Genomic DNA, 19068 nt, shown 5'->3' on the forward strand with positions numbered 1-19068 from the left:
AAAATATCTATCCGCGCAATATGCTCGTCCATGGTTTGTCTGCTCCTGGAGTTATCTCCTGTATTGTACATGTTAGATTTGCATTTAGTCTGGGAGTTGAATGAAACTTTCTCATATTGTTAGTTCTCAAGGCATCAATTTGAACTCTCCTCTGATGTTGATGGTCGAACATTTTTCGGCCAACCATACAGCCTGGCATCTTTTTGATGAGTTCTCAGGCTGATAGATCGGAAGGCTTCACCCCGCAGGAAGTAACTCCCGGCCCAGGATGAGATGACCAGTGTATGGATGTGTTCTTTTATAGAGACATATCTCAGAGCAGGAGCGGTGATATGATACTCAACAGGCAGATCGTCAGCCTGGAATATTCCCTGCTCACTTAGACAAAAACGAACTGCATTTGGATATCTGATGATGGTATCTCAGGGCCTTAAAAACTAAGCGACAACCACGGCATAGGCCATGCACAATGATGAGCACCGAGAGATGGGGCATGAAAAGAAGAAGAGAATGAGAGGAGGGTAGGCTATGGGCCTCAAGGTCATCTAGGGAAGATGGAGAACAAAGCCGTATAAATCAGACAAAAGAGGATCGGAAGGGGAGGAGGAATCCTTGGCTTCCGATGACCCCGAACAGACGTGCTAATCGCGTGGGTAGGACCAGCCTGGGACAAGAGGCGGATGAAGAGGCTGCTGCTCTTGCAGGTGGACATGGAAGCCCCCAAGCATATTAACAGGCATCTCGGTAGCGGACGCAGGCTGTTGAAAACCAGGCCCGGCAGTCACGCAAGAGCCAAGCGACTCCTTGGCATCCGCGTTACAAGTATCTATATAGTAAAGGTACGGATGGTTATGGCCGAGCACAGTTGTTGCTGTGCCCAGACCTGCAGTATCACCAGCGAGATTGTTGGTCCGAGACAGCACCAACCCAGCAAAATCCTGGTTCGAATAGCTATGATACTGCTCTGAACGGACAGTCTGAACTGAGGGGAAGTTCCACTTCCACTCAGTCACAGGGGAGAGGTCAACGGGACTGCAGTTGCTGGACGACGGCTCGGGAGGGGTAGCTGGTTCTGGAGAGGGGTCTGTCGTTGCGCTGCATTCAGCCGAAGTGGACAATAGGCGCAAATACTGTAGATCTTCCGAGTCTTCGTTGCTGTCTTCAGGGTTCTCCTCGGCTTGCTTGATCAGTCCCAGACGGTCCAAGATAGCGTGCGTCAGGGGGTATCCATCAGAAGCTTCGGGAAGCGGCTCTCCGGGGAATCCCTCCTTGTTCAAGGAGAGTTTGTAAAGTTTCTGCAAAGCCTTGACGACTAGTGAGTGATGCGATTCGAGCATTTCAACGAATCTGTTGCAGGCCGATAAAGCTTGTCAGACTCAATTTCATTACAAATCCACCAACACCGAGAGAAGGCAAAGTAATAAGCGTGAGAGAAACGCGTGAGAAAGCACTTGAAATGGTCTCACCCTCGGGAGTAGACTTTCGTCTGTGTGGCTTTCCTCTCTCGGAAGAGGCAGGGGTGGTTATGCGCTGAGCAACGGTTACATGGCTGCTTTCCATCACACTATTGCAGGTGAGCATGACTGAGCGTCCTATGTTCTGGAGAAACATCGTCCCCAGTGTCTTCTCAGGCACCAACCTTGGTTTTCTTGACCCTGCAACGATCGCAAGCTTTCAGGACATGCTTTCGCTTGACTCGAAAGAGTCGCTGTTCCGACTTCTCTTCGCCTGGCCCAGACCTAGGTTCCGGCTGCGATAATGACGCCAACGCTGCGAGATCACAGAACGCATTGGGATAGCCCGGTATGTGCGACTTTGGACAGAGCTTCGGTTGCCGTGACATTTGGCTGATTGCAACTGCTGTGAGGACTATCGTGCGGTTTGAACCAAACAGTGAATCGCGTATCGCTTTGACAAGACAGTAAGCTCAATTGCCACTCCTGAGTAATCACTAAAACAGTATTAGAGACGGTGAAGGAGGAAGGTGGGGCATATGAGCGCGAGAGACGGCGACATCAGAGGAGAGCAAGGGAGGCTGAGAGCGCCTGCGGTCATTATACATATCGAGACAATGTCCGACAGAAGAAACGTACAAATGGCAGTAGCCCCGCATACGAGTTCCCCCACCCTGATGTACACCGCATAGATGTTGCTGATGACGTGGAAAACGATCGATCATGATGTTGACCGGCACGGGTCGCTCGACGACCCTGACAGCGCTGTGGCTGTGTCAGATACATACACCAGGGGCCCTCATGGCGGCAACTGGCCGCCTAGCCTTGTGTTCGTTGAATTCGCTGCCAGTCTGGTATCCTGGTAAAATTCGCCCTTCATAACGAGCCAAAGACGGTCCGAGCCGTCATAACAAAAGGGGCAGTAAACATAGCATTGTGAGTCGGCACTGGCCGGATAAAACCCTTGTCATTTGGGCAGCGAAGCGCAGAAGACCAGGGTCAGGATCACCTTCTGACCATTTTGCGGCGAAATGTCAGCGACAGGTAAAATACCTGCCCTGTTGCGTAAGTGCACAATCCTCGTCTGCTTCCCTTCAGCTTTCCCAGCGGTGACACATACCTTGGGGTAATATGGCCCCAAAAAATGAGTCAGTCACACCAGAGAGCTCGTGCCGCAGGACCAAAGGTTGATTCGAGACGGTGAGGCATGATAGACGCCTATCGGTGATTTTGTCCACTGCCATTGGTGAATGGCTGGCCAGCGCAGTCCCCAATCGCCATCGTCACACCCTGGCCATCGATATGTATGCAGTCAATGGGCGCGTGCCTTCGCCTGAGTGCAGTGTCATGCCAAGGAGGTATAGTAGCTAATTCAACATTATTCAATCTTCGTGGCATGGTTCTGCCTCTAGTGGATGCCAAAAACCTGCATCAACTTGGGCGGATAGTTCACATCCTTGGACAAAGTCTGTAAATTCTGGCATCGATTGCATTAGTGAGACATTTGTAAGTGGGATATCCATAGCCCCAACAATGTCAGCTAGGACAGACGGCATTGGGTTTCGCAAATTATGTGCATGGACAGTAACCGGGACCAGGCAATGACATTTCTCGCTGTTGTGTGATGAGTAAATGTGGCAGGAGGACGAATGCCAACAAGCACATCACATGACGGGTAATATCTAGTCAAACAGTCCGTAATGACTGGTAGAAATGATACCTGATGAAAAGCAAAAATATAAAATGAAGCAGAACCAGGGATTGTCCTAGTGATGACAAAATTGATGTGCATGTGCAGCCTCAGCCGATCAAGCCCTGATTCGACTGAAAATGTGCAGAGGGGCGGGGCGGCATGCTAAGACCGCATATCACTCTGTAATGCATGGTCTTGTTAGGAAGTACCGTGCATAGCAGCGACTGACACGTCTGAAATGCTATCGAATGCCTTGGTGATAGCGAAGTTGACAAGGTAGCATAAGCACACCTTGCTCGATGCCCAGATGATCTTGCTGGTCAGCAAATCGCCCGAGCAGATTGATGAAAGCAAAGCCAACGACGACCATTCAGAACCGACAGGGAGAGAAATCGGCTGAAGGAGCAGGACTGAGATAGATTTCAGGACACTGATCTCACCCAACTCTTACCCCTCTCTTAAGATGGATGATTAAGGTCAGGGGAGGTACAGTAGGAGTACTCCATACGTAGTGTACGAAATTGCCCAACTCAATTTTCCCTTCACTACAAGCAACGGCATCGTCTTGGACAAAGTATGCCATGGTCTTACCTAAGTCAATCGAGTCTGATGGAAGAAGAGTTTCCCACATTGAGACGCACGGGGAGAAGACATGCGATTGTATGCTTGCAGTAGTTCCACCTTCGCGCAGCTTTGACAGTCATAGCTCCAAGAACGAGGTCAAAGAGCGAAGGTTGCCGATGAATACCCCTCATTTAGCAATTCGGTTTAAGTAGATGAATAATCGCGACTGCAGTACTCGTATGGCTGCAGATGACACTTGAGTATCGCAAAGATCCAACCACCACCAGGATACTGTCTTGGAGATGTGGCGGTGCTGTCAACTCGAGAAACGGCGATCAGGGCAGGGCCGTGCTACATCGGTTGGTCCCTGTAAGATATACCTCTGCCTTGGGCTTGAAGTTTGTTATGCGTTCAGACGGGCCAATTGACGGGACTTGATGCCGACATAGGGATGAGGATGAGGATTAGATAGAATGAGGTGAGGGTTGAGGATGGGATTTGGGAAAAATGGGGGGAAGGTGGGGAGAGATGGAGCCAAGTTGAACGAATGGTGATACCCGAAGATGGCAGGTCCCGCATCGTCCACAACAAAGCAACAACAAAACTATCTCTAGTCCGATCCTTCAAAGTATCAATCAAACACTAGAGCAATCAATGAATGACAGATTCATCCACATCAGGTGAGGACCTGAGTTGGTTACATGGACGAGTCCCATGATTCTCACAGCAGTTGGTCTGACCGTCTGTCAAGGCCCTCTGTTCATGCCAGCCTGCATTTTGTATTGAGTCATCCTGGTATTGCGTGCATGAAATGACATAAACAAGCATGTCCGGCCTTACCCCCAAGAGCTCATACGCCGTGTTCGCAAGGGAATGGATGCTGCTGCTGCTAATTGGGCTGATAATGTACAGGCTAAAAGCCGAATAGTGCCCAGATAGGTACAATAACTGGTGCCTTCAAGTTTTAAGATGCGCCGTGATGGTTAACTTTGTGTAGCATTTAGTTAGTGTCAGGCTTGCGGATGAAATCTCGGCCCCATAGATACATGTCGGACAAGGTGACGACTGAACGTCTCGATTTGGGGTAGATAAAATTGTAAATCACTTATTTTCCTCTCGAAGACAGCACAGCCCGGAATGCTACCTGTCAAAATATCACAAAATATCACATCAAGATTGACTCAAGTAGCACAAGCAAGACACCAGGGACAAGGCTCCAATACTCTCGACAGCATGATCGGATCAATACCCAATGACTAAAATGAGCGATTGTCGGAGAAAGCTCGAGTATGGCATCTCGCCTTTGTAACGTGCCGACGGCGATTTGGTGCTTCTGTGCAGCAAATACCGATGCAAATCAGAAGGAAGAGATGAAACAAAGAATACCAACGTTGAACCGTTCATCGACAAGCTTAAAAGGAGATACTATAGACTACATTATCACCGGAGACAATATCAACAATCCAGGAAAAAAATGACACAGGGCGAAAGCGATTCACGCCAGCCACTCAGAGGCCTCAAAAAAAGGCATTTTGTTTGCTAATTTAGGTTATCTGTCAGGCATCCTCGTTTTACGAGTGGTCACCTGGAAGCACAACACTTGCCTCACCAGCAGCGAGCAAGTCGAAACTTTCCTCGCTGGTGGCTGTCATAGGAGGACTCGAACCTGATACATCGTCCAGATTCTTTTCTTCGAGACTCGACAAGGCAGCAGCTGGACGCCCTGAAGTCGCCTGCCACCGCTTATCTCCAATCCACTCGAGACCATCACCAGCTCCACGAATATCTACCCGGCGACGGAGCTGTTCGCGCTCCGAAAGCGGGAAAGCGGTTGGGCCGGCAGACTCCGTCTCTTTCTCGTCGCCAGACAAGGGTAGGTGGCGATGATGCCATTCTCCGAGGAACATGCCGTCAGGATCTACTTCCTCCCGCACTCTCAGCCACTCATCCATGTCCTTGCCGTAGAGCTCATGCAGCTCCTGGCGTCCTGTTTTGAAATTCTTGGCCCAGTGTGGCTTCGCGCCCAACTCCCGCATGAGCCACTCGAACGCTTCGTAGTAGCGATCCTTACATGGGGGGTCCCGATGGTATGGACGATAGAGAGTCGCATTGAGATACAAAGTAGGCCCGTCGCGGTAAGTGGGGTCGAGGAAAGGGCGAGGTTTTCCTAGATAGGTGGAATCTGCGACTCTGACTTCAACGGGGCAGTGTACCCACAGCCCATCAACCGAAAATGGGATACGAGCGGTCTCCATGTCACCATGAAGCCAGGCCGACAGGCGCGCGATCGCTTCCGGGCCCTTCGCGAGAGGGAGTGCCCATTCATTGACAAATTGTGAGTACAAACAGTTCATCAAAAGCCCCTCACGGGCAGGCTCTACGGCTTCCGTCACCGTCTTCTCCGCCTTGAACCCGTACTGCAAGCCAAAGACAAACCATTCTACCCAGGGAAGGATACGGGGGAAATAGTTGGAGAGTGCTAACAGGTTATGGTAGATATGATAACCGATCCACTCCCCATAGAAAGTCTTGGGAGGTTTCCGCAGTGGCAGGTCAGTCTTGTCCGCATGCCAGACAATCGCACTCTTCTCATACGGCATCCACCAGACACGCACAAACTCGTGTGAAGTCCACAGACCGGAGGACCACTCGGCCAGCACGCTGGACAGCGGTTGTCGCGTTTGTCTCCAAGCAACCTTGAACGTCGGTTCAGCCTGCAAAGTAACCTCAACAATGATACCCAATGCCCCGAGTGAGATCAAAGCCGCGCGGAAAAGATCCGGGTTGCTGGTTGCGCTACAGCGCACCAGCTGCCCGTTCGCCAACATCAGAGTCAGCGAAATGATACATTCTGAGATCAGACCATGCCGCAGGGAGCTTCCATGGGTCCCCGTTGCAATGACGCCGGCAATAGACTGGCTGTCAATGCTGCCTAAATTCGATAATGTCAAGCCATGTTCCTCCAACCGCCGACCGAGATCCCTCAACCGTATGCCAGCCTCGACTGTCACAATATGTTTCTCGCGATCAATGTGTAGAACGCGATTGAAATCGTCGAGGTTGACCAACCAGGAAGAAGTACAGGTCAAGTCGGACGGTGAATGACCGCTGCCGACGGTGACCAGGCGACGACGGCATCGACGAGCCAGCGTCACCAGCTTCTTGATTTCAGCTGTTGATTGCGGCCGTATATACAATTCAGGGCGCGAGTAGAACGTCTTAGCCCAAGTGTGATGCAGATGGTCAGAGGACGCGCGGAAAGGAACCGCCGCGGGTTCCTCGAGTTCCATTGTGGAAGGAGATAAATCTGACGCCAATATCTTGCCAATCATCCGATGGGAAAAAGGGAGACACGGTTTGGGCGTTGGGTGGATGGATACTCGGGTAGACGACTGAGACGAGCGTGTCGGGCGGATTTTCAGAGAGTGGGGTCCATCGTTTGATCAGAATAGACTTGCTGGAATTCCAACTAAGGAAAGAGCATTTGGTTCAGAGTATCAAGACATGATTGAAATGATTACCGGAGAAGGGAAAAGGAATCGGAAAGATTGTCTGGTGAGATGGTCTTGGCCATTCACATGGCGCGATTATGGAATATCTGGTTTGGATGGCGATTCGGGAAAAAAAAAGTTATGGGGGGTGTGGGCCCCTTGCGGGTGGTTTGATTGGTCGCCGATGGGGATGATTAAGGATCGTTGTTGTTTAAGTTATCAAGATACCTAGGTAGATTGCGTTTGACAGCCCTCAAATCTTGGACTATCGCGTAGATTGGTACGGACAACACTGAGAACTTTCCCCGGCCATGTATGAATCCCAGCACAGCCGCCTGAAATATTGTACACGAAGGATACCTCTCTATGTCCACTGAGAATACAGTCAAATATCAAGTAGTACATGTCGCCCCGTCTAGAATATGCTCCATCCCCGGGCTCCGTAGTCCTTTCCTTTCTGCCAAGCTCCTTCAGACCAGACTATGCACAATCCCACCATAAATTGAACCAATTATGAACCAGAAAAGCGAGGGAAAAAAATATACATCAACATCACCCAAAAATTGACTTCAGGAGCGAATAGACTCAATTGCCGCGTTTAGAGGAAACACTCGCGGACGCATTTGTCCAGACGGCTTGTCCCATTTGCGAAATGCGCTACGAGCCGACTCGGGAATACCTCCGATGGAGACAAGACTGTTGGGAATGAATGGTCGATCCTGAAGGGAAGCAGCCAGAATGCCAAACTCGTGCGCAAACACTACTGCTGATGCGAATTCGGCAGGTCGTTGAGATGCTTGTTCGCCAACAATACTACGTACAAATCAGCAAGTGTTCATTGGAGGCCCATCGCGTTCACTTACACATAAATCTCGAAGAAGGTGTCCAGAATGTAGATTCCTTTGGCCGTGATGTCTTTCTGGCAGAATGGCACAATTTCCTGAACGGTGTCATTTGGTCGAATCACAGGGGAAGCTGAACCCGACACTCGTCGAAGCCAAAAACCGCCTGTTCGCTGACCAAGCTCGTGGTCTACCCGGAACAATCTCAGGCGAAAATGGTCATGGTTCGGTTTCAGCCGCCAGTAATCTGAGTGCATGGACTCTTCGGTGTCTCGGTGGTGCGAGAAGACCTCGAAAAAGCTTTCGGGTTCCTCCCCTTCGGCCACCTCTTCGAACTCGCCCGTCAGGCCGAGATCCATGCCAATGAGGCGGGCCGCGCCAATTTCCTCGGCGGTACTTCCTTTGCCCTTCCACAGGTATAATTTGCCAAACATGGCAGAAATTACATAAGAGAAGCCCGAGCAAAGATTGCTTCTGGAGAAGTTGATTTCGTCAAATACCATTTGACCAAGATGTTTTCGTCCGCAGAGCATAAAGATGGCAGAAGAGCTGGAGCGAGAGTTAGCCCCCCGGCGTGTGATGAGGATCCCACCGAGGGCTTGTATAAATCTGGAAGTCTCTTTGCCTTGCCTGATAACCTCTAGCTTGCAGCCGTTTTCCCTGGCGACTTTGCGGGAGAATGGTTGCGCATCGTCCATGGCCGCATCACTCACATCGTCACCGCACCAAAGGTGGGTCTCACAGCGTGCAACTCCTTCCGACTCAAAAACGTGTACGCACAGGTACATACTTCCTTCGTAAAGAATGTATTCCTGGTTAACAGGAAGGTCCTGCCTCTTCCCATCACCAGTAATCTCCCAAAGTTGCCTCTTCAGAGTCCTGATTCTGAGATCGTCGGTCTTGCTAGTAAGCACCAATTGCGTGTCAATGTTCACGCGGTCGTTTGAGTTTGGCAAAGTCTTGAAAAAGCCCGAAATGACTTCAAGGGATTCCTCGGCCTGGGGTACCAAAGACACTGATGATCTCGTCGATAAGGACTGTTGATCGGCAGAGATTTTGCTCCATTTAGCAGGAACAGGAGGAGAAGGCAATGCTTTGTCTCGAGAGGTTTCGATCGAACCACCAGATGTAAAGTTCTTCGGGGATTTCTGCGGAGTTGCTCGAGGAGACTGCAGTCGGTTCTCTCTAAAGCTTGTTCTGAGAGGAGAAGAAGACGGAGACGAATACTGTCGTGGAGAGCTCCGTATTTGCACTGGGACGGGTGAAGAGGGCGGCATACTTGACTTTGGCGGTAGAGTCGGTCTCCTCGAGGGAGAGTCTCCGAGATTTTCAATGTCCTCCAAATCATCCTTGGGGGGAGGCGAAGGGTTCATATCCATCGAAGACTTGGAATCCCGGTGTGCGAGCTTTTGCTCGAGTCTACGCTCTATCAGATGCGGTATGGTTCGCTTGAATTCCACTGGTTTCTCAGAGGCTGAATAAGTCAGCGGAAGCAGGGTCGGCTCAGAGACCATGGGGCCAGTTGTTTCAGCGTCAGGAAGCGGCCAACCGACAGAAGTCTTCGCAATGTCTTGGCTGGATGACGGCGCCAATTCCGTTTCATGGATATCTGATAAAGAGATATCGTTCTCTGGAACGGTCGCGGCATTGTTCACCAGCGGCGTCGTTGATTCCGTGGCTGCAAGCTTGGGCAGGCGCCGTTTTGGCCCCCTCGCACGGTTCTTCGTCATATGGGTAAGGGGTGCAGTAGCCTGACTATCAGGAAATTCGGAGCTACCTTCTCGCATTGAGTCTCTCGAGAAGTGCTTGTTTGAGTTCCCACTGATAATAGGAGGGCCGCGAGACAAAAGACCTGCCAAGGCAGGGTTTATTCGGCCTACGAGTTGACCTTTAGTAGCATGACCTTCAGTAGCAGCAGGCGCTTCTGCAGCCTCCGCAACAGTCCCCGACGGCAGAGCACGCACCGGTTTGATGGCCTCTTCAATCTGCTTGTTCCTTATCTCAGAAGTGTTCTCTGCAGCGACCGCTGTGTGTGCGATCGACCGATTCTCAGAACCGTCGCCCTTGGTCTCCACATTTCCAGCCTCAGAAGATGCCAAATCTGCAACCTGGTCTTTCGGTCCATTGGGCTCTGAAACCTCTGCTGTAGTCTGCGAGCTCTGGGCCTCCTGCGCCTGTTCGTTGTTACGCGGGGAAGGAGGTGATTGCTGGTCATTCGTGAGACCGCTCGGTGTCGGGTAGTCCTCAGATGACGGCAAGGTCAAGGCACCAACCGAATGAGTGCTCCTACTGCTGTTGCTAGATTTAGACAGGTTATTCCGTTTGGCAATTGCTTCTGGAATCATTTCCGCAGGAGCATCCATTTCTCCGGCCGTGTTACGCCTCAGTGAGCCTCCGCTCGCTTTGATTGCCTCTTTCTGCTTCAAGATACTTTCCTTCAGATCATCAACTTTTGGGGTCTTCTTCGGGCCGCCTGTCGCATTCAGCGCTGCTTTGCCCTTCAGTATATTATTTCTGAGCTCATCTGGGGCGACGTAAGTCGAAGACTCGGCTTTCTTTAATTTGCCAAACAGATTCTTGAACTCCGGTTCCTGTTTCGGTGCTTCATCTTTGATAATTTCTCGCTTTCGCAAATTGGCTCGGAAATCTATCACAGGAGATTGTGGCTTTTGTCTGTTCAATAAAGGGTTTCGAGGAGATGAGAGAGGTGGAGAGATGTCAGTTTTGTTGACGGGTACTAGGAGGGAAGGTGCACGTTTGCGTGTTGGGCCTTCCGGTCCACCTTCTTGCTTTGTAGGAGAATCTTCGGGCTTAGTATCCACGGATTCGTGAGGATCCTCAGCCTTGGGTGCAGTTTCAACCTTGGGTGTCTCTGCAGGCTTGGGCTCGCTATCTTCAGGGTTGGACAACAGTTGGTCCCTGGATTCCTTAGATTTGTTGATATCCAGATTACTTGGTAGATCCGGGATCCCAGAAACGCTCGGGGTCTTATAGTGACTACCAGGTGCAGCTGAACGCATGAGGCCGACCGTAGTGACTTCCTTGAAGCTATTCACGCGGCCCAGGTCGACACTTGCCCTTGATTGTCGATCTTTCGCCCATGATGTTTGCTGTGAGGGCTGCCTTTTGTGCTTTGGTGAGTCAGGTCGATTAAGAGCGCTCTCCAGCCATGTCGATTTTGTGGGACTCCAGCGCCTGGGATCCATGGTCCTCGAGACAACGGGGCTCGCGGACGGCAACGAATTCGAGTCGGAGTCGTGTCCATTTGCGCTTAATGCACTGGGAGCTCTCATGTGAAGCGTAGGTCTAGCGGTAGCTTCGTCTCTCTCCGCCTTGTTCCCCATTGGCGGCGTTGCCGGCCTTTCTCTCTCCTTTGCATTGTGGACAATCGTTGCCTCGCTGTGGCTGGAACTTGGTCTCTTGGACGCAAGGAACGGGTCCTCGCGGCCAAGCCTCGACGGAGATGCAGGAGCATGCACATCGCCATACGCTGGGCCAGCAATGCTATTGCGGTTGCTGGCAAAGGAATAGCCTCGGCTTACCCCTGACGGTAACTGTGCACTCCATCGCTTCGAGACACTATCCGATCGCCTCATCATGGCGCTTTGCACAAAGCCTCCAAGACCTTTCGTCGGCGACGTTGAACGTGAACGCTCGGGAGAAAGGCGCCTCGGGGAGGGAGGTGTCGCGACCTGTTCTGGCTCGAGTTTTTGGACGCTTGAAAGGGGTAGCGGGGATCCGAGTCCAGTTGCCGTTGAGACAGAAGATACACTTGAGTATCGATGTCCCAAAATACTATCCCCGAAAGTCGAGCTTGCCCTGGATGGGGAACGCGATCTTTCTTCTCCAACTTCCGGTTGCGATTTCTGCTTCTCATCCCCAGGGAGATATTCTGGATTCGTTTCCGTGCCTTCGTCATTTGTGTGGGTTGACCCCTGACCAGTCTTTTCAGCGTCCGGCTTCTTCTTGGCAATCTCTCTAGTCATTGAGTCGGGAGTTTCCTCCGCTCTTGTTTCCTGAGCGGCGGGAACATCCTTAGAGGAAGGTGAAAGCGTCAAGGGACTGCGAAGGCTTTTGTGATCATCGTTCGAGAAATTAGACAAGCCGCTCAGGCGATTGAGACGGGTCGGTGAGCGCGTAGGAGAGGGAGGGAAAAATGATCTATTGCCGCTCGTATCCCGAGAAGACGGTCGTTGTTGCCAGGATAGGGTCCCTGCTCTACTGCGCGCAAGAGGTGAGATAGTAGTTGCTCTCGGTGAGGATTCCACCTCCCTCCCATCCAGTTTTGACCCTTCCAGATCACCATCCGTACCAATTGACGTGTCGTCTCGAAAGGGGTCGGATCTGGCGCCTGTGGCATGTTCAGGTGTCCGAGGTGTGGGCGAGAGTTGTTCCGGAGGCTCGATCCCACGTTGGCTGAGGGAAGAAATGCTTAAACGAGCGGAATCCAAGATGGGGGAGTCCTTTGTTGGCGAAATTGACCGCGCTCGTTCTACACACCGTCGGCAAAGAAGATGAACAAGATCAGCCTTTGATTATTTAATTGTCCGAGGGCTGGGGCAGCCAATGGATCGAGACGACAAAAGCAAATTGATTGGAATGACTGGGAGACTAGGGACGCCAAATACCAGCTCTTCGAGCCTGCCTCTCCTTGCGACTCTGCATGATTTCCTCCTCCAACTTCTTGGTCCGTTCCTCGTCCTCCTTATCACGTTTCTCGCCTAGCTCCCGAATCCGCTGGAGGAAGTCATTGACATCCTCTGAACCGTCCGCATCGGTAGTAATTGTCATGGCACCCTAGATATGAGAATGCACAAGCAAACAGAAACGGAAAGGTGAGAAAGGAAATTATCAGAAGAAAAAAGCAATAATAACGAGAATAATCGGCCGGGATCACCCAGTAGACTGAACCGGGTTGGTGTGGGGTCCTGACAAGAAAAAGCGCAAACGTAATGATTGAGTGGACGATGGAGGGGAAGGGGATAAGTCGATGTTTATCGAACAGCCTAGGTAGATAGATAGTAGATAGTAGATAGTGTTCGAGTAAGGGAGTGGTACTTCCCAGCGTCTCCCACGGCGCGTCTCAGGTTAATCTAGTCAGGATCCCAGGAACTGTTTAACCCTGGTTGTGGGACGTCACGCTCTTTTCTGCTCTCACTGGCGCTTGTGGATCCAGGCAAAAAGTGGTGACTCGAAGAGTACAAGTCACTTTACTAGTGTCATATTTGGATCGATACTAATATTATTATTTTTCAGCTGCCTCACTCGCTCAGCAGGACGCAGGACGCACAAAAACTGCGAGCACACATCAGCCTGTAGCTGTAGCCCCACCGCGTCCTTGCTGAAAATGCGCCCGACACGCTCGTTTCAGGCGTCTACCTGAGTATCCATCCACACCAACGCCCAGTGCATGTCTCCCTTTTTTCGATGATTGGCAAGACATTGGAGTCATACAGCAGTGTTGTAGATAGTAGACTAGTACTCCGTAGTCATCATTCAGAACTTTAAAGAGGTATCTGGTCCCTGTGTAGCACTGAAATGGCCACTGAAGGAACACAAAATGGCTTGTTTGCATGGGGTCACAGCCGCTTGTTTTGATGTTTCTCAACATGGAAGACTGTTTACCAAGGTTGATACGAGCAGCTATGTGGTGGACCTTCTCTGCCACCCCGCGATCCAGTAACAGTTGTGAAACCAGTTTTGTAGTGTCTTAGATAGTTAGAGAGTAGATGCTAGACAGTTATCAGGTATCTGGGTTCGGGTTGACTTAGCGGCCTAGTCTTCTAGAAACAGAACGGATGTCATCATACCTACTCAAGTATCGTGAACTCATGGAGTTTTGGATGCATATCACGACATCATATGGAATGTTGACTCGAATAGCGTTATCCCTTGTTAAGCCACAAAGTGTTTAACTTTACTTTACTGAAAACTTTGTGCGACCGTCAGCTTGATGACTGCTAATATTTGGAACACACAATCGGCCGTCGAGATGTTCTTGTCTCCTTCTTGGACTCCCTAACCATACTCCTTGAGAATTTCGGTGCCGCTTATCGCTTATCGGGCCTCCAGGGCCTTACTTGCAGCCCGATTGTGGAGAGAGAACAGCCTGAGAAGGCGATCGCACTTATTTGTGGTTTTTTCTACCCTTTTTTTCCATGTGGATGAGTGATAGTCGGTTGAGATCAAATAATACGGGACCTGAGGGAGAAAGTAACAGAATGAGGGCATGACTTTCTTCAAAGCTTAAGAGACAACTAAATGGTTGGTTGCCGACACATATATAGACCAACACAGAGTGTCTGCTGGATCGAAAAACGACAGGCTCATTTCATCTTAGCGTTCGTGAATCAATGACTTCTCGAGGGCCGATCTGACTCAAGAAGCATCAACAACGTAAATCTGTATTGGAGTTGGAAACCCTAGACGCTCAAGCGTAATCGGCAGAAGCGGGTAGAGACAGGGTCAGTAGAGGAAAAGTCTGTCTTTTGCATCCTGCACCACCCATTGTAAGCCTTCACGGAGATTCTTGCCTGTCATGGCACTGCAGGGCAATATAGTCCATTTATGGGTCTTTATTGAATCTAGGCGAAGCCGCTAGAGAGAGGTCAGTAGATGTCCGTAGAGCCCAACAAATATGTCAAGACGCGACAACAACTTACTTCACGGACTTCTTCTTCCGTCATACATCCCTCTACATCTGTCTTGTTCAAGAATATCAGGAGACTTGCTCCCATCAGGCGCTGGAGGGCGTTAGCCAACCCGATTCTCATGGACGAAAATTTCGCAGGCGAGCGGGGAACTTGGTAACCGTACCTCTTCGAGGAGTAAGCCCGCGAGTTCATCCCGGCAATCATCAACTCGAAGACGGTCTGTTGCATCTACCACCCAGACAAGTGTGTCGGTCTTCTCAAAGTAGTTTTTCCAGTATGACCGAAGGGTTTTCTGTCCCCCGACGTCCCCTGGCGGCAAAAAGTCAATCGAAGATCCTTGCGGAGTTTTGACTGTTGGCTTCTCTCACATATGTTCAATTTATATCTGTGTCCGGAGTCAGTAATCAAGGTGATCGAGGTCTTTAGGGATGAAATTACCCTTCAAAATCTATTGTTTTGATAATGAAGCCCAGTGTAGGGCTGACAGTTGTGACATCTTCCTTCATAATCTGCTTCACGATCGTCGTCTTCCCAGCATTATCAAGACCACTAGCATCGATTATGAGCATCCAGATCAGTCATTCCTTGGTCTCCGAAAGACTTACAGCATCAGAATCCTCATCTCTTTGTCCTTTAAGCGAGCTTTTCTCAATATTGACAGCATTTTGGCCAAATGTGTCCTCTTGAATCTGTTGCGTTGGCTTAGTTGTAGTTGGATAAAACGCCCACATACAGGCGAAGGATAGAGATCAGTCATAATTAGAGCTAATCCAGCAGATCGATCACCAACAATTCTGTATAGTATTTAATGTAATGTGAATACTGCTCATTAATAGGTTACTTCTAATTTGATTTTACCTTGCACTCATTTTCTGTGCTTAAGTGTACAGATGCTTTCTAAAGCTCTCTTCTACCTTGAGAAGCCCTATACTCCTCATATCCCACCTTAAATAGACCTTACAGGTGACTGTAATAACATTTTAGGAATAGCAAATATACCAGGGGTCTCAAAGAGTGTTATAAACCCATTGTCATTAATTATAAGCCCATATCATAATCTATTAGTGCCTTAGACAAGTGCTTGTTTCACTACAGTTTTCTATCATTAGTAACTCAGCAGGAAATACCTGTTTTCCTTTCACTTCATATTCACTTCAAACTGAACTTGCCCTAACTATCGCTTAAGACCTACCTTCCCTCCATGCACCCTGCAAGGTGACTCATGATACTCACATCTTCTGGTCCGGAACATTCTCTTCTAGGTCATCCACACCATTCATTGATGACTAGCCGCCATGGAGAAGCAAGCTCATCAGGGTCAGCCGAATGCCCCAAGCAGGCGTAGGCCCAGTAAGTCGAAGACTCATTCCCAGCAAGATACTGCCTCCCCTGAGTCAGGGCTTCAAGCCACAAACGATCTCCCCTCAACCTTCGCAAAGGCTCGTGCTTTCAGAAAGAGAAGACCAAAACAGACAGACTCTCCTAAGACTCAGCTTGACAACCACCGTCCGGCTCCAAATCCAACGGACGGGCAGATCACTATTCACTCCACAACACACAACCTCGGAGCATCACAAGATGACTCAGAGAGACTGAATAACGCCGAGTCCTCAAAATCCCCTGCTTGCTTAGTTTTGAGAATTCAGGGACCTTCTATTCCCAGTTCTGAAGCCCTGCACCAGAGACAAAGTGCAAGAGAGGAAGATAAGGAGGCCTCAGGCAGTTACAGAACCCGCTCGCGCTTTGACTGGCGACCTAAGAAATTCCATAGCAGAGCACCAGCTTCCACCCACCTCTCGCACCAGCCTCACACCCCACAGAAGAGATCAAAATTGAGTCAAGTTATCAACGCTAATCCAGCTCGGATATCACTTCCTTCACAAGGAAATACAAATATGGGTGAGTAGCACCTGCTCCTTCTCAATTTGGCCAAAGATCGAGCTTCAGGAAGCTAACTAGCAGTCAGATCAAGCAGGAGACCGTCCAAACAAAACTGACAGCAATGGATCCGACGAAGTCGTCATGCATCGAGGGGCCAATTTCAAAGGTCGCAATCAAAGACAGCTTCGGGGTGGAAGCGCACGTCTGAACAGCGGTTCCCGATATAGGGCTAGTTCAGGAACAACACAGCAAGTACCGAGGCAGAATCCCAATGGGATATCAAACAGACCTGCTGCGTTGGAAAATCACACTCCCCAGGACGATGTTGGCTGCCAGATCAAAATTTCGTCCGGCGTGCAAAAGACCGCAAACAAGGCTCCATCTCAAGAGGCTCTAGATGAGTTAAAGCGCCTTCAAGAAGAGATTGTTTTGCAAGCCCATCTCAATCGCTACAGAGACCATGAAGATGACACAGCAAATCCAGAGAGCCTTGCGAAATGCAGGGACGGGCCAGGAACCGATCCAAAATCAGATGTCTACAAGAGAATCGCAAGGTGTAGACTTGCAACCAATCAAAATGAAATTTCTTCCAACCCAAGGTCTATCCCAGAGGACGAGTTTGAAGGGGACCTGGATGATAGATACTTCGTTGATGAAATCAGGTCTCACGTCCAGAAATTTTACGCTGCCAGACTTGACGCTCAGTGCGAATCTTATCATAACAGCATGTCCGTGTATCCGGCCATCGTTGACGGCCAGGTCTTTCTTTCTCGCTACCCAAGTGCGGAGCATGAACGGCTTCAGGTAACTCCATCGAATGCTGAGCGCCAGACTGGCAATCAGGATGACGGACATACACCAGAGAACTGCTCTAAGATTAAGTGGGAGGATAGGTGGGAAATGCGTCCTCGTGCTTGCTCTACCTATGAAGGCTTTCGTGATTGGTTCCGTCATTGGCTGGAGATGGAGACAGGCGATAGCTGCAACATTGACATCCACCACCAAGCCTTTTTTGATGGAACTGCGCATATGGATGGGATCGAATCTTTGTATATTCTTGACTTGGGAGACGTTCCGACTCGTTTGGACATGACTAATGAAGCGACACGTCTCCATTATCATGAAACCGCCGAAGGCTACTGCTATAACCTCGCATTGCATATCAAAGCAGCAGAAGAGGAGGCGAGGACGCGCAGGAAACAAGCTCGAGATGCCTTCATAGAAGGTCTGAAGGTCTGTTCTCCAAAAGATCCAAACAGTCCTAGAGCAAATGTCTATCTTCGCTGTGTTGAAGACGGTGACGTACCAGGACTGCTCATGATCTTGAATTGGTATAGCCAAAAGTCAAACCTGAGTTCAAGCTTAGGAACACTTGACGAACAAGATGTGCGCCAACGAATTGAGGATAGCAGACGTGCAAAATTGCCATTTATTGTGGCTGCAGAGCGCAGACGCGGACCATCCGCCGACGACTCCCCAGAAAAGATCCTCGGATATGCTTTGGCTACAGATTCCTTGGGGCTTGAGACCACGGGACGGTACACAGTGGAGCTAGAGATCTTCATCAAGCCGGACCATAAACGCCGAGGCATCGGAAAATGTCTCTTGGACAAACTCATCGAAGTGTGTGACGCTACTTACGTTCCCAAAAGGGGGTTCTTTTACGATGCCGGTTGCGATGACAAGACTGGCCTTTACCCAGGCGGTTCCCGAACTCTCAAACGCCTTGGCTTTACCATCAGCTATTCGGTTTCTGAGCGATCCCAGATCAAGTGGCTCATCGACTGGCTTGAAAGGGATTACCACTTTGAACAGCAAGGCGTGCTCAAGGGAGCTCGAGTCAAGTTCGAGCGATTGTAAGTGAACCCTCATTGAATCATTGATCGCATGAGCCCTAGACTTACCAAAACGCTCTCATAGCCTCGATGTCAGCTACCTTATTCGCAAAGCTGGTTACGACGATGGTGATGCGTTTCATGCTTGAAAGGGATAACCTTTCCGGAGCTTGTGTGGGCGTCTTCTCCTTGTTCTGCAGATTGAGTTGTCCTTGCTTCTTCGTCATCTCATCTTAAGAAACCTTCTTTGTGTCCCCTTGTTCTCTCGTCAGGCTTGGAATCTAGCAAAGTTGAGGAGAACAGTGGTAGTTCAAGAAAAGGAGATTTCAATATCCCAAAAGGGATGAACATCCCGTCGCTCTCTTGACACACAGAGCCTCATAATCAATAGGGGAAAAAGGAAAAAAGTATCTCTTTGGAAGTATTGAATCCATATGGTTTGGACATAGGTGGTAAGCTAGATAATAGTAGGTTTGATACGGACCTTAGTAAGCCAACGCTGATAAAACTGTCCGGCTTTCAGTAAACAGCCAATCAGAGTTGCAGAACAACTTTGCGGGTATTTTCTGCCACGCTTGAGATTCACCGCCTTCGCAATTTGAACTTTTTTCTTTCCTCTCTGCTCAAGAGAAAGCAGATAGCCAGTAGTCCTGGG

The 19068-nt window shown here is 49.9% G+C and overlaps 5 protein-coding genes across 5 annotated transcripts; 1 reads left to right on the top strand and 4 right to left on the bottom strand.

Moving 5' to 3' along the window:
• Positions 1-641: 641 nt before the first annotated feature.
• Positions 642-1843, bottom strand: Aspvir_008868 (Zn(II)2Cys6 transcription factor domain-containing protein; the record flags this gene model as incomplete). Its single annotated transcript, XM_043272024.1, has 3 exons — positions 642-1347; positions 1467-1564; positions 1640-1843. 3 exons carry the CDS (start codon positions 1841-1843, stop codon positions 642-644), a joined length of 1008 nt encoding a protein of 335 aa, XP_043127959.1.
• Positions 1844-5282: 3439 nt separating this feature from the next.
• Aspvir_008869 (D-arabinono-1,4-lactone oxidase) lies at positions 5283-7001 on the bottom strand (the record flags this gene model as incomplete). Its single annotated transcript, XM_043272025.1, has 1 exon — positions 5283-7001. The coding sequence occupies one exon, from the start codon at positions 6999-7001 to the stop codon at positions 5283-5285; it is 1719 nt and encodes a 572-aa protein (XP_043127960.1).
• Positions 7002-7771: 770 nt separating this feature from the next.
• Aspvir_008870 (putative gelsolin repeat protein) lies at positions 7772-12835 on the bottom strand (the record flags this gene model as incomplete). The annotated part of the gene is made up of 3 exons (XM_043272026.1): positions 7772-8015; positions 8066-12536; positions 12673-12835. 3 exons carry the CDS (start codon positions 12833-12835, stop codon positions 7772-7774), a joined length of 4878 nt encoding a protein of 1625 aa, XP_043127961.1.
• A 1817-nt stretch (positions 12836-14652) lies between these two features.
• Positions 14653-15361, bottom strand: Aspvir_008871 (ADP-ribosylation factor-like protein 2; the record flags this gene model as incomplete). The annotated part of the gene is made up of 5 exons (XM_043272027.1): positions 14653-14787; positions 14861-15006; positions 15066-15082; positions 15136-15246; positions 15303-15361. The coding sequence occupies 5 exons, from the start codon at positions 15359-15361 to the stop codon at positions 14653-14655; spliced, it is 468 nt and encodes a 155-aa protein (XP_043127962.1).
• Positions 15362-15992: 631 nt separating this feature from the next.
• On the top strand, positions 15993-18562 carry Aspvir_008872 (GNAT family N-acetyltransferase; the record flags this gene model as incomplete). Its single annotated transcript, XM_043272028.1, has 3 exons — positions 15993-16596; positions 16664-18434; positions 18499-18562. 3 exons carry the CDS (start codon positions 15993-15995, stop codon positions 18560-18562), a joined length of 2439 nt encoding a protein of 812 aa, XP_043127963.1.
• Positions 18563-19068: the final 506 nt, after the last annotated feature.

Source organism: Aspergillus viridinutans (assembly GCF_018404265.1).
Source record: "Aspergillus viridinutans IFM 47045 DNA, scaffold_7, whole genome shotgun sequence".
NCBI lineage: Eukaryota > Fungi > Ascomycota > Eurotiomycetes > Eurotiales > Aspergillaceae > Aspergillus > Aspergillus viridinutans.